The 14724-nt window shown below is 53.2% G+C and overlaps 1 protein-coding gene across 1 annotated transcript in view; it reads right to left on the reverse strand.

Annotated features, from left to right (window-relative positions):
* The window catches only part of Ptpru (protein tyrosine phosphatase receptor type U), a 78461-nt gene extending 67366 nt beyond the window's left edge, over window positions 1-11095 (reverse strand). The window contains exon 1 of the mRNA XM_059255075.1: window positions 10977-11095. Coding sequence (XP_059111058.1) covers window positions 10977-11049 — 73 coding nt within the window. The 5' untranslated portion in view covers window positions 11050-11095. The remainder of the gene's footprint in view (window positions 1-10976) is intronic.
* Between the last annotated feature and the right edge of the window lie 3629 nt (window positions 11096-14724).

Here is a 14724-nt window from a genome sequence, read left to right on the forward strand (position 1 = left end):
CTGGGCTCTCAGAAATACTGTAAAGTTGGTTCATGGAACATACCTACGAGCAGAAATACACAGACACATTCTACAGTGGGCATGAGCTTAGGGGAGGTGCGTCTTTGTACAGGGCAGAAAGAGGTGTGTGTGTGTGTGTGTGTGTGTGTGTGTGTGTGTGTGTGTGTGTGTGTGTGTGTGTGATGCACCAGCCCTTCCTCCTCTAGCCAGGGCAGACAAGGCACGTGCTCTGGGCTTACTGCACCTGCAGCCCTGTGTTTTCTGAAGACCCTGCTTAAACAGAGCTTGTTTGCAATGAGATTCTCATTCTCTCTGTTTTGTCAACAAAACGTCCAGTTCCCAAGGGTAGCCCCAGAAGAAACAAAACTTCTCTAGACACATGGTAAATTCAGTCTGGGACCTCACACTGCCAGGCCCAACCCAACCATAGCCTAGGGACCCCATAGACAACCCCAGCAACAACATCAGCCTGGTCACCATCCCTCCCTCTTCTAAGCTATTGAACTCAACCCTGGACATCCTAGCCCTACTCAGCCCTGCTTAGCTCTCACCTCCTCCCTTCCTGAAGTCAGGGGCTAGCTCTGATGCCTTTGAACCCCATCCCCAAGCCTTGTATATAGCAGATGGTCAACTGTGCCCAGACTTATTAACACCAACATCCTAGCTGGTCTAACCTCGACCAGCTGCACCAAGTCAATGATGTGACTACAGCCTAGCCCTAGGCTAACATATCCAAGATGAGGCAGGTATCCCAGACCTGACTACCAGAGCCCTGAGTAACTGATAAGAAACACATTAGGGTTGGCAGTAAAATACCCATCTAACCACACAGAGTTCAGCAACCAGGGAGACCACCCAGGGCTGGCCACAGGCTGAGAAAGCTGGAACCACCTAAGGAGCCAACAGAGAGCCTAGCAATGCCAACATCCTGCTATCTCCACCGAGTATGAGAGGAAGCCAGCTGCAGCTGAGGAACTCACAGCAGACCCTTTCCCATCTCTATGGCCAACACTGACTATGAATTCTAGAGTCGACGAGAGGGCTGCTATATTGGCACTCCAGGGCTGAATACCATATATCCATTAAAAAAAAATGAAGTGGGGTCTCACTGTACAGAAGTACAGCAGGCAGAACACATAGATCCTCTGCAGGGCACATGCCCTGCACCACAGCCTGATAAAGACAGTGCAGGCTAGAGCAGTGCAGGTGTGCACAGGCTCCGGGGAGAGGGAGGGCTGTGTGCTGCCACGATGGGGTGTGCTGAAGACAGAGCACAACGGACAGACTCCCACAATACTGGGCAAGGCTGCAGAGCACACAGCACTGACATCCGCTAGGCACGGAAGAGCCGGTCAGGGCTGTGCAGCGTGGAACCACAATCATCTTGGGTATATGTCACCAGATTGGGGGGGGGGGGTGGCAGAGTGCAAGGTGGGAGGCTCCAGCCTTTCTTCTGCTCCAGACACCAGCATAGGACCTGGTACAGAACACGGGCCTCCTCACAGAAAGGGTCTGCCGTAGCACGAATCCTAACTGGTCTTAAATAAAAACCCAGAGCCAGATATCAGGGGTAAAAGTTGAAAATCAGAGAGACGAAAGAACAAACCACAGCCACCTCTCACCTCACCAACTCCTCAGCCTTAAAGGACTGAGCTCCTGTCTCCTCCTGCCTCACATTCCTTTTCTCCACCCAGCCACATCATTTCCTGCCTCAACCTCCCTAGTACTGGAATTAAAGGTGTGTGTGCCTCCCAAGTACTGGGAGCAAAGGCGTGTGATCCCTTATTAAAGGTGTGTGGCACCACTGCCTAGCCCCTATGGCTAACTAGCAGCTGGCTTTGCCCTCTGATCTTCAGGCAAGCTTTATTTGTTAGATCATACCCAAAACATCACCACAGTCTGCCTAGCCCAGGCATAAGGGATGTTACAGAGGATGATGCAGGAAGGAAAGGAAGGAACACCATACAGAACTAAGCACCAGGGATGGCAACCTAACCCTGAACAGAAACTAAATGTAGTCCTCAGGAGTAGGGTATGTGCAGACTCCAGGGATGGGTGTGAGGTGGCACAAAACAGAAGCACCATGATGATGCCCCATGGAACGATGGATTTGGTTCCAAGGGTTCTGGGTCTGGAAGCTCAGCGGAGTGCTCGCAACTTGGCAGGAAGCCATTTCCTCTCAATGGAAACACCTCCTTTTGGAGGGAGAAGAGAGGAGACAGTCACACAACTTAGCGGGCTCCAGAAGCTTGGGAAGTTACAGGATTCCCGAGACCCGCTCCGAGGTTATATAAGCAGTCACAGCTCCTGGAGAGAGAAGACTCTCTGCAAGCTACCAGGGATGAGGCTTTCAGGAGAAATTCCTCATGCTGGGGTGGGCTTTTCCTCAATGCAGCTGCCTTCGAGGTACCAGTATTTCTGCAAGGAACCCCATTAAACTCCTCCACGCACCAAGCTAGACATGGGTGGAATTGTTTCTTTGGTCTGTGGAGTGAATACGCGTTTGCTCGCATCTCCCCAGGAAAAGTCTCGCGACACAACCCTACAGAGAACAGATGCATAACAAGGTTGACTCTCTGGGTGGCAGTCCTGTGTGGCTCAGAGGCAACGCAAAACTCAAGCTGCCCCCAAGTCCAGCAAAAAGCACCCAAGTTATGCGCAATATGAAGCAGAGAGGCATTGCACTGAGGACGCACAGAGATGTGACCCTCCCACCGCTCGCCACAGAAAGCTATCCACAGCCGGATACCCGGACACCTCCACTGTAATACACGCAGGGAAATGCTGAGAGGCCACAGAGGCAGCTTCAGGGCAGCTGTGGTGAGTGCAGTGTGGAGGCTGGGCTGTTAGACACATAGCCAGAGAGGGACAGTGGAGAAGGTGGGACAACGAGGCAATGTAGACTGTGTTCCTGAAACGTGATGCCAGCACGCAGAGGAGCTGTCCTTTGAAACAGCAGGGTCCACATGACCGAGGCAGTGCAGATGCCCACTGCAAAAATGCTGTGCACCGGGTGCCAACATACAGTGTAATGGCAGTAGGCCGTGAGTTGGCAGTGAGCAGCCATGTGAGGTGCTGTGCCCAAAGTCCAGGTGTGTCTACACGTCTGATGCAACAGACTGCTGTACAGTGTAAACATGCAGAGTGGCTATAGAAAGCCGTGCACTGATCTCGGGTGTCATGCTGTGTGACGGTAAGAGCCACCCTCCCCGTGTAACCCTGGTATCCAGCAGAGCAGCAAGTGCCACACCATGGAAGAGAGCCACAGGAAAGTGCAGGGCAGGACAGCTGCAGGATGGAGGCTGTGATCAGGACGCTGCAAAAATGGAGTACACAGAGACTCTGGAAAAGCCCCACATCACCGTAGCCCAGCATTCGTGCAGTCGAACAGCACAGGCTGAGTCATAGGGCAGTACAGGACACCAGGTCCGGAAACCCAGGCTGCACTCCTGCCAGAAGGCCAGGGCTGAGATACAGTGCCTCTGTCTATTGTGAGGCAGACGTAGGTACATCGCGAAGGTGCTGTGGGGAGCACTGTAGAAGTCTCTTGAGGCTACCCTGGTGGGGAGTCACTCAGCCTCCCGGAAAACCCAGTACCTCCAGTTCTGCCAGGCTGGACTGCTGTCAGATGGAGACTGAGCCTGCCTCGATTGCTCTGTGGGCTTCTGTCCACCATTACTCTCGCCCTCCAACATCTTCCAGTGACTCTCCAAGGGCACAGGATGAAGGCACCGCCACCCATAGGGCAGGCGGTGCCAAACTCAGCACACTATCCAGGTATTCTATCTGACCAGGACCTTGGAGTACTGGCAGGCAAACAATGGATTTGGATTCTACTGAAAATCTTTTGGACGATTATAGTGCATCCCCTGGCCCCTGGCCCAGGGTAGGGCAGGACAGGAGAGACAGAGGGAGGGAGGAGCCTGGCATGGGATGTGGGATGAACAGGAGGCAGAGAGAGGAGAAGAGCCTGCCCCAACAAGCCTGGATCCTCACTCCCCCATCCACCACCAACATCGCCTCTCCCCAGGCCTGGACTTCATCAGGAGCCAAGAACAAACTTTTCTGAGCACATGGAAGGCCTGCAAACACACACACACACACACACACACACACACACACACACACACACACACACATTTAAGAATAATTCACACTTACAGGGTGCTCACTATGTACCAGGATGTGTTCTAGACTAAACATGTCCAAATATAAAAGACATCACATCATCCTGGGCACTGTATAACATCTCCATCCTCATTTCCCAAGTGGAATCACTCCAAGGCCCAGAAAGGTCATTACCCACCCAGATGTCACACAGTGAGAAACAGTGGAAACTAGAATGAGAATTCAGATGGTGTGGTCTCAGAGCCCACGTTCCGATCTATGACATTCTAGGCACAAACACACATTTACACACAAGCACAACATGACAAGAAGGATACACACTCGTGTTGTGAAATAATCTTTTTATATACTGTGAAGATGTATCACTCCAATTGGTTTAAATGAATTAGCTAGGCAATAGTTAGGCAGGATTTCCAGGCGCAGAGGATGCTGGGAAAAAGAAAGGTGGAGATGCCAGGAGACGCAGAGCAAGCAGCACGGGCATTACAAAGTAAAGGTAACTGAGCCACATAAAAGAACATAGATTAAAAGAGATGGGTTAATTTAAGCTAATTTAAACCAGTCAGAAACAAGCCTAAGCTATCGGCCAAGCTTTCATAATTAATGATAACTCTCCGTGTCGTGATTTGAGAGCTGCCTGGTGGGACAAGGACTAGCTACACACTGGCATAAACATGCACACTTGCTCATGCTAAACAACATGCATCCCATTCTCTCAGTTGAGACTCGCCCATCTCCAGATAGGCTTCTGTCACCTCTCAGTCGTCACCACATATCCCCCAGCTGTCCCTCATCTGCCTATCTGCATCCCCCAGCCACCCCTCAGCCTAGTCATTCCTCCACCACCACCAGCCTCACTGCCAGCTGTCCCGTTCTCACATACATCGCCATCACCAGCTACCTCCCCCCAGCTGCACTCTCAGCCCCAGACTTGTCCCTCTAGCCTTGACTGAGGCTGTGTCCACTATTCCATCTCAATTCTTTCTCTAGCTTCTGCCTTCAACTCTCGGCAACTGTGCCCCAACCCGCCCCCACCTCAATTGCCTTTCTCTTGTCCCCTTTGGGTCCAATTCTAAGTCCTGGGATTTGTGTGGTGGGAATCTATTCAAGACTCACCCACCCCACCCCCAGAGCCACACAGGCACAGCTTCTTCAGACTTGGCACCACAGGGGTGCCCCACACTTACCATGCTGCAGGCCACTTAAGGAAGCTTATCAGCCTCCCACTGACAGCCCTCCGCACCCCAGGACCTCCCTTCAACACCACCACCCACCACCCCCCAACCCCCAACCCCCCACCACCCCGCTAAGCCTTCCCAGTAACATCCAAGGGTTCAAACCAATACAAACACTCCATGAGCACCCACCATACACCACTAAGGGAACCAGAGATGGCAAACACCCTGCTCCGCCCTCAGAGGGCTCCCAGCTGAAGAAGGGCAGCCTGTGATCATGCAAGCCTTACAAGTCCACCCCAACTGTCCGGTGGGGGCAGGGCAGCTTTACTGTGACAGTGACAGCCAACGGAGCTAGAATGGAGGGAGAAGAGTCTTAGCAAAAGGCACAGAGTGGGCAAAGGTAGAGACCTGTCAAAGGCGCGGTGGACGCTAGGGGTCTGGATTATTAAGCAGATGGCTAGGGACACAGAGGAGGCTCTTTCCTAAAGAAAGAGCTGGTCAGGCGTGGCCTGGCCTGCCATGTTAGGGTTGCGGTTTAGCCTTGGGAGCTGAGGAGGCAAAGGAGTGGCAGCAACACTCACAAAGGGCACTTTGGTGACAGGGCAGAGGAGAAGCTACGGTGACAGGCAAGATGTAATGGAGGTTGTGGCAGGGAGGGGGAGAGTATGGGGCTGTTTCACCGTCCACACCAGCTCCACTCTCTGCAGAGCCCAGGCCACACTAAAGCTCTGCCAGCTTATCCTTTTAGAGCAGAGGTTCTCGGTCTTCCTAATGCCGCAACCCTTTAATACAATTCCTCGTGCTGTGGTGACCTCAAAGCATAAAATCACTTTGTTGCTACTTCATAATTTGTAATTTTGCTACTGTTACGAATTGTAATGTCACTATCTGATATGCAGGATATCTGATCTGCCACACCCAAAGGGGTCTCAACTCATGGGTTGAGAACCACTGTTTTAGACAAACACAGTCCACAGAACATTCTACAAGTGCAGGGAGGTCCTCTTCTTGTCAATATGCTGATAACTATTAGCAGTGTGTAACAGTTGAGGGCTTGAGACTTGGCTAGTACAACTGATGAACTAAATTAGTATTTTAATTAATTGCACCTAATTTAAATTGAATGGCCACATGTGAGTAAGAAGCCACCCCTGCAAGGAAAGAGCATGGCCATCACTATGGAAGCTTCTATTGGATAAGGCGATCTGGACCGATGCCCATGGGCCCAGAGAACCTGGAGGCACCAGCCTGCAGATCAGAGCCATTGTACAATCCTCTGTACACCCCAATATTCTCACACCCTGGGATAGGTGCACCCACTCTGAGGCACCCAGAAACTCTGTACCATTCCAGGAATGAGAAACTGGGGGCTCCTCGGGTGTCACAGCAGCTGTTTCTTCCCAACTCCAAACTCAGATCTAGCCACAGCAAGGTGACCAGAAGGCTTGGCACCCTGACAGGCCATGCATGTGCCTTGTGCACCTGGCCCCTCCATGTCACACACATGCATAAACACACATGCCCCACTCTGGCTGCCCAAGCGACAGAATCACACCTGTATACATCTGTCTGCCTTCCCCCAACCCCTACAATGCTGGCCTCTCTTCTCTCCAGCTCAGAGACAGTCCCTCAGGATCCAGGAGGAAGGCTGTGGCCTCCTCTACCCAGGCCACGGTCCATCTGTGACTGAGGACTGAAGGCATGTCTGCCTCACATGGGCCCTCCTCCCTCCTCCCTCCTCCCTCCTTTCTCCTCCCTCCTCCCCACGTTCAGACTGACGGTTGAGACTCGCTCGCTCGATGCCTCACCAACGGTCGGTCGTCCTGATCACAAAAGGCTGGGACTCCCTGAACTGGACAAGCTGAGCCAGCAGCTAGGGGTGGAGCCAGGGGAGGGGAGAGGAGGCAGCACCAGGCGTCTGGGGGAGGGGCCCTCCTTCAAGAGCTCTCTCCCTTCAGCCTCTGCCAGGGACTCAACCTCTTTAACTCATAGCTCCCAGATGACACTTTCTGGACATGGCCTTTTCACAACGTAACACCATCCACCAGCAGAATTTTCCAGAGTCTTACCAGAGCAAAAAAACTCAGCCTTCAAGTCTACATTCAGTGGAGCCACTGCGCCCCCATCTGGGCATCTCCAGTTCTGAATTTGACCCACTTGACTTCATTCATTCTTTTCTGCCTTTTTTTTTTTTTTTTTTTTTTTTTTTTTTTTTTTTTAACTACAATGTCGGTTGCCCTAGCTAGCATGGGCAACTCACTGTTGCAACTCAGGCTGACCTCAAAACTTGCAATCCATCCTCCTGCCTCAGCGTCCCCAGTACTTGGATTACAGGACTGAACCATATCACCCAGCTTCATTCACACTCTTGGATATCACATCCATTTATTCAGACGAGGAGGCTCAGGCCTCGTGCCTGGCACCAAGTATTCAGGTCCACAGTGACTTTCCTTACAGACTTCCTGGTCTCGTAAGGGTGACGGGACTAAGAGATGGTAATTCCAATATCATATAAAAACCCAGTCAACTCCTACCTTCTCTTTCCTAGGCTAGAACAGAGGAAAACCAAGAAAGGCTTCCAAGGGGGAAGTGATACCTCAGCGGAGAGACAAACTGGAGACTCACATTGGAAGGTGTGGAATCAGAGAGTCCTGGCGGGAAAGAAGGGTCTGTACATGGTGAGAGACGAGACGGTGGGCGGTGGGCACCTAGGCACTACTGGTAAATAAGGCTATCCAGAACATCTGATCCCAACACAAGATGGGGTGGGCCAGGTAGGCAGGGGCCAGAGCACTGACGGAGCCAAGGGAAAGACTTAACTCTGAAGCTACTGAGGAGCTCTGAGGAGGATCTGAGGAGAGGTTTAAACCGTGCATTTTAGGAAGAACTCTGGCACAGTGGAAGGAAGAGGCTGCAGCCTTCCTGCGGGCGGAAGATGGCTGAGGAGGGAGAGAAGGGAGAGGTGGCGGAAGCATAGGATAGGACACGTCAGGACACAAAGGGAAGCCCCCAAGCACCTCCTGCCACTCTGGTTGACCTGGCTGGGTGTGGAGGCCACCCTCCAAGCCCAGCTGGGGACAGCATGGAAGATAACAGCGTGCCCCCAGAAAACAGGGCATGGCCATGGACCTCCCCTGCCACCAGATACAGGCAGGAGGCAGCCCGGAGGTGTGGCATAGGATCCAGGCCACCCTCCTGGCTTCCTGCCTAGCCCCCCTTTCAGCCCCAGAGAGAAATCTGGGCTGTCCTGACAAGCCCTCTGGAGACTTCTCCCTCATTCCTGCTGTCCACAGCTCCAGTGACCAAAAAGACAGATTGAGCCAGAGCACCATAGGATAAATTACTGTGCCAGGTTCGCACAGCTGAGAGACACCCTACACAGACCCCCACCTGGTGACTAGGGAGGTAGGCAGGGGACTAGATTCACTGCCTAGACTGCAGACAGGGGGGCTGCCACCCCCCTTCTTCCCCGGGCTTCTATAGTAGTAAAAGCTACAAAGGTGCCAGGAACTTCAGAAGTAAAGTGACTTACCCAAGGTCACACACACACACAGCAAAAAGCAGAGGCAAAATTTGAACCCATGTTCCCCTTGACTTCAAATCAGCCTCTCGGGCTTTGCCACACCCCTCCAACCCATCTTCAGGTCTTCCCAACTAGGGGACTTTACATTCTACCAAGTATCACATGCGATCATTATTAACACCACGAAGCAGATGGGGAAACTGAGGCTCAGGAATGAGAATAACCTGCAGTAGGTCTCCCAAACCTTAATCCTGACAGTCCACTGTCATGGCGACTGAGACCCAGGTGTGTTCTCAAATCAAGGTGAAGGGGGTGGGATGGGAGAGTACAGGGGCTCGATCTCAAAATGGGGGAAGGTTAGAAGGTTTGAGAATGGTCTAAGAGGCAGGTTGCCTGGATCACCCTCTCCGGTACCAGGAGGTCAAAACTGAAGCTGAGTAGCAAGGTCCCAGAGCTGCAGGGCAAGGCCAGGACAGCTCCCGGGAGCTACCCCTCCCCCGGAGTGGGGGGGCGGGGCCGTGATCTAGATCCCCGGAGGCCAGCTGTCTGGGGCAGGCGGCCTGGAGTCTGTCCCCCGCCAGAGGCGGCAACGCATGTCACGGCCCTGCTTCCACCCGAGGCGGCTCCCCGCTACCCCACGCCGGGTGGCTGGAGCCAGGGGAAGAGAAAGCCCTGGAAGAAGCACGCCCGCTGGAGGGGCCGAGGCCTGGGGGTCCAGGCCTCAGGAAGGGGCTATGGGCCACGCACATGCACAAGCACACCGACACACCTTCCACACAGCACACGATGCGATGCGCTCCCGAACGCACAGACACGGGCGCTGGACATACATATTCAGACAGGCGAATGCACACACACACACACACACACACACACACACACACACACACACGAGCGCGCGCCCACACACACACACACACACACACACACACACACCCTCCAAAGGACGCCAGACTCCAAAGCACACACAAGTGTGCGATCACACCACAGGTCAAGCGGGAGCCCCACGCACACATTCACACACGTCCGCACGCGCGGACCCGGCTGGCCGGGAGGCCGCACAAAGTTGCAAAGCAGGCGTAGGCAGCGTCCCCGGGGACCGCGGCGTTCCCGGCGCCTCTGGCGAGCCACGATGGGGAGGCCGTCCCGCGGCCTCCAGCCAGGCCCTGAGGGGGCCCCGACGCCGCAGCCCCGCCCGCACCGGGTGCGCCCCGCGGTCCTCCCCACCCGGGCGCCCCGCGGCCCTGGCGCCGCCTCGGATCAGCAGCCAGCCAGCGCCGCGCGGAACTTGCGAAACAACAAACGGCCCGAAATGTCGGAGTCGGAGGCCACGGCCGCGTCTCTACCCACTCCTTCCCTGGCCAGCCGCAGGGCCGCCCCAGCCTCCGAGGGACGCTGCCGCGACAACTTGTTCCGGCCGGGTGCGCCACGCACGCGCGCGCGCGCGATCATACACACACTCACACATGCACACACACCCTCGGCTCGCGGCCACACTCGACCACGGCCCAGGAGCGCCCCACGCTCGCAGTATTCCTAGCCACGCAGCCAGCGGGCACCGACACACTCACATCTACTCCAGACAAGCTCCCCCACACGCATTCTCCTGACCCACACAGCACCGCACACCCCAAACGCTCCCACAGGGACACTCGTGGACACAGCGCACAGACACACAGGTTCAGATCCGTTCCCACGCCTGTACACACATACACATACCACACACGCACTCCCGGGGCCCACACTCGAGCAAGATCCACAGAACCCTCGCAGCACACGCATAAAACAAACACGCGGGTTCTCGAACGCACCAGCAACAGCACTCCCGCCTGGGGAATACAAAAAAGCCAACAAATGCAACACAGTGTCAGACGCAACTCCAGCCAAGCTACGGAAACTCAAATATACAACCCACTTGGCAGCACCGACAGACACCGGCAGACACGAGCTGGAGCACACCCGGTGCCCCACGCAGGCAACACGCACGCCAGCACACTCGCAGCCTCAGCTTGCACACAAACTACGGACACCGCGGTCACAGACCCTCGGAGCATACGACCGAGCATCCCGCACTCCGACACGCGCGACGAGCCATCCCCGGCCCCTGGTGCTCGCGGGATGAGCTCGGAGGGACCCCGCGCGCTTACCTGCGGGAGTCTCGGTCTCCGGCGCGCAGAACTGGAAGGTGAGCGCCAGGACCAGAGCCTGAGCACGGGCCATGGCTGGGGCGCCGCCGCCTCGGTCCTAGGGACCCGCTGCTAGGAAGGCGACGCCACCGGAGCCGAGCCCGAGCCCAAGGCGAGCGGGAGCCCGTAGCGGAGCAGCGCCGCGCGGAGCGGGACTGGCGCCGAGTCCAGAGCGGGAGCCCGAGCGAGCGGGGCGCTGACGTCAGGCCCCCGGGCACGAGTTCCGCGGTCTCGAGGCGTCCCCTGCTGGCGGTGGCGCGCGCTGCGGCCCGGGTCCCTGGGCCCGCTGGCCCCGGCGCGCCCTTCCCCCACTCCTGCACCCCGTCGAGAAGACCCATTGGCGGTGCCAGAATTCACATGAGCATTCTCAGACAGCACATTTGTTGCCCACGGCTGAAACTGTGATCCAAGGATACTTGGCTCCTCTGTCCCCTCCACTGTTTAACTTCTTTCTACCTTGGCCCTTCCGAATACACATTCCCATCTCTCTCCAGTGACAGAGCACTCCTCAACCTACCAAAAAACGTTGTTGGGCCTTTAGAATTCTGGCTTTTACTTTCACTAACACGAAATTCACCTCTCTCATTAACTCCCATGTCTCCTACAATAGCCTCTGGCTACTCCGGGTAAATAAATTTGGAACTCTGCCCAGAACAACTACCAGCAAACTAGTTTTCAGTGGCTAGGTAAAACCAGGCGCCATGTACGTGCCTCTCCCGCTGGGACTCTGTTAATCTTCACCATTGCCCTAAGAGACACAGACCACTGTAATCCCGTTACACAGTTGAGAAAATTGAGATTATAGAGAGTGGCTTTTCCATGATTATGCATCAGTATGAGGCAACACCAAGATCAGAATCAAAGTTGTCTGGCTTGAACAGTGCAAGAAACAGCCTCACATCGGGAAACTCATTCTTTCTCAAATACTGACCAGATACAGGGTCACTGGTTCAATGATTGTTGTAGGTCACGGAGGAGACATAAAACAGACACAAAAAAAAAAAAAAAATCTGGGAGCTGGAGAGATGTTTCAGTGGTTAGGAGCACATACTGCTCTTGCAGAGGACCCAAGATGGATTCCCAGCACCTTGTCCAGTGGTTCAGCTGCCTGTAACTGCAGCTCCGGGGTATCTGATCACTTTTGGCCTTGTAGGGCACTGCACTCTTGTGCACATAGACACCCATATAATTTAAAATTAAAACATAAATTTTTAAAAAGCTCTCCACCCTCATGAAGCTTACATTCAGGGAGGAATCAGGAAGAGAGGAAGGGGGGGTGACGGTAAGTGAACTAACAGTGGGGGAAGAGGATGCTACAGTTCTAAACAGACCACCTGCTATTTGATGGATTTGGTATTTATCACCATCTTTAGAAGCACTGTCCCTCGGGGCCTGGTATCTGGCATGCTCAATAAGCAATGAATGAGTGGGTAACTGATAAATGGTTCTAGACATGGTCCTTGCTTTCATGAAGACTTCATGAAACTTCTGTTCCAGCAGGGGGGCGGTGCAACAAATATAAATAGATGTAACTGCAATCTGAGACAGGCACCCTCGAGGAAATGAAGCTCTGCAGCAAGGGACACTAGGGAAGGGGGTCCTGCTTTAGATAATGTGATCCAAGGGGCCTTGCTGAGGAAGTGGCATGATACCATAGGATCTGAGACCTCAAGCAGACCAATGGGAAGGAACACTTCAGCCAGAGGAGCTAGCCTGGGCAAAAATAGACTGGTGGGTCGATGGAGATTAGAGAGGCTGGAATGGAATGGTAGGTAGGGCAGAGGCAGGTGCAGCTGGAGAAGTTGCCAGGGCCTGCAGACCATACAGGAAGCAGAAGGAAGAAGTTATAGGTTAAACCCTAGGAAAATGATAAGCCACTGATGTGAAACGTGGAAGAGTCTTGAGTTCTGATTTTTTATTATTTTTATTTCCCCAACAACTAAAGACAAGGACATTGAAGGAATGTATTTAAGTGCACATCCTGACGTATGTAAACCCTCCCTGTTCCCTGCCTCTTCCCCCAGCTGGCTCACACTGTGGCTGGCACACTGAGACTCTGCCCTGAGGCTAGAAAGGGAAGAACTGAGTGTTCCTGGGCTCCTGGGCACCACTCTTATAACTGCTGCTTGACTCCAGGCTGAGACAGGGAAGGGGACAAAGACCCAAAGCTGGCCAGGACCAGAGCATTAAATTGAGAGTCACGGGGAGACAGAGGTAGGAGGGGGAAAAGTGAAAGCAAGACAGAAATACATGCTGAAAAAGAAGAGGGATCGGGCAACCAGACTGCAGGAGGAATAGAACGGAATTTTTTTTTTTTAATCTCAAGTTTTGAGGTATGGAAACTGAGACTCAGAGAGCACAAGGTATTTGCCCAAGGTCACACAGTCAGTCCATGAAGGTGTCAGGACTTGAACCCCAATTTGATAGATTCCACATTTCCTTGTTCCTTGGTCAGGGGACAGCATCGGAAACTATGGTTAATGGAGAGTGCCAGAGCTAGCAACAGGTGGGCGGATGAAGAGAACATTCCCCTTTGCTTTGAAAAAGGACCACAAACTTCAAAAATGCTTGAGAGATGAAGAAAGACCCTGGCTTGGAGTGACTGCCCCAAATCTAAGGAGACGGATAGGGTACCACAGTCTGTGCCAGGTCAAGAAGAAATTCAATTACCTACAACTCATGGAATATTTATGATGCCTATCCTGTGCTAGGCCCCCTGTTGAGTGCTCGTGTCATGGAGATGAACCAAACAAGGCCCTACTCTTAGTGGAAGGGGAAGCGGGCATATAAGTAACTATGGGATAGTATCCTAAAGGCCATAGCATTAGCCCAGAGAAAAGACAAAGGCATTGGGGTTAATTAAATAAAATAATATCTGAACCTGGAATTCTCCTGGCAGTTTAGACAGGAAAATTCATGTCAGGCAGTTGCAACCTGAATAAAAGTGTAAGACAAGGAGGAGCTGGCAAAGTAGGGGCCAGGTGGAGTTGGGTCACAGGCTATGTACAATCTAAGAGAAGAAAATAAAGCAGGAATGATAGCTGGGCATCAAAGCACATATTGTCTTGAATGCAAAGTTATGGGCACAGGCTTGAACCCCTTCATCAGGGGTTCTCAATCTGTGCCCCTGGGTAAACCCAGATGGCCTAGACCAAAAGTGAAGGTTTATAAGGATGTCCAGAGAGATAAAGTCCAGCCTCAAGGAGGAAGACTTGCTTCTGATTCTCCAGGCTTCTCTAGTTGGCTGACCCGGGATTGGGGGTGGGGCGGGGTAATAAAAACAGCTCAATGTCACTTAGAGGGTCCTACAGCAGAGAGAGCTTATGAACTTCCTGGCAGAAGTACACCTACCTGTCACTGTGAAAACGGGTAAGCAGGAATGGGTGTTGTGTTCACGTGTGTGCACGTGCACAGACGTAACTGTGGGACCAGGCTATTCTCCCACCGGTAGACATGAGCTTTCTCTAATAAAGTGCGGACAGTTATTGAGCATGTACTTGAGCCAAGCCTTAGTGTTTTATATGTGATTGTTCTCACTTTATCTGCAACACATAACCCTGTAATAGTTTTTGAATGTTCCCATGTGCTAAACAATGTGCTAGGTGCTTCAGGCGGCATTATCTCCTTCGATGTTCAAGACAACCTTGAGACTATTAGCCTCTCATTTGTTGTTGTTGTTTCTTTGCCTTGCTAGAGATCAAACCCAGGA

This window comes from Peromyscus eremicus, chromosome 2, assembly GCF_949786415.1.
Source record: "Peromyscus eremicus chromosome 2, PerEre_H2_v1, whole genome shotgun sequence".
In the NCBI taxonomy this organism is placed as follows: domain Eukaryota; kingdom Metazoa; phylum Chordata; class Mammalia; order Rodentia; family Cricetidae; genus Peromyscus; species Peromyscus eremicus.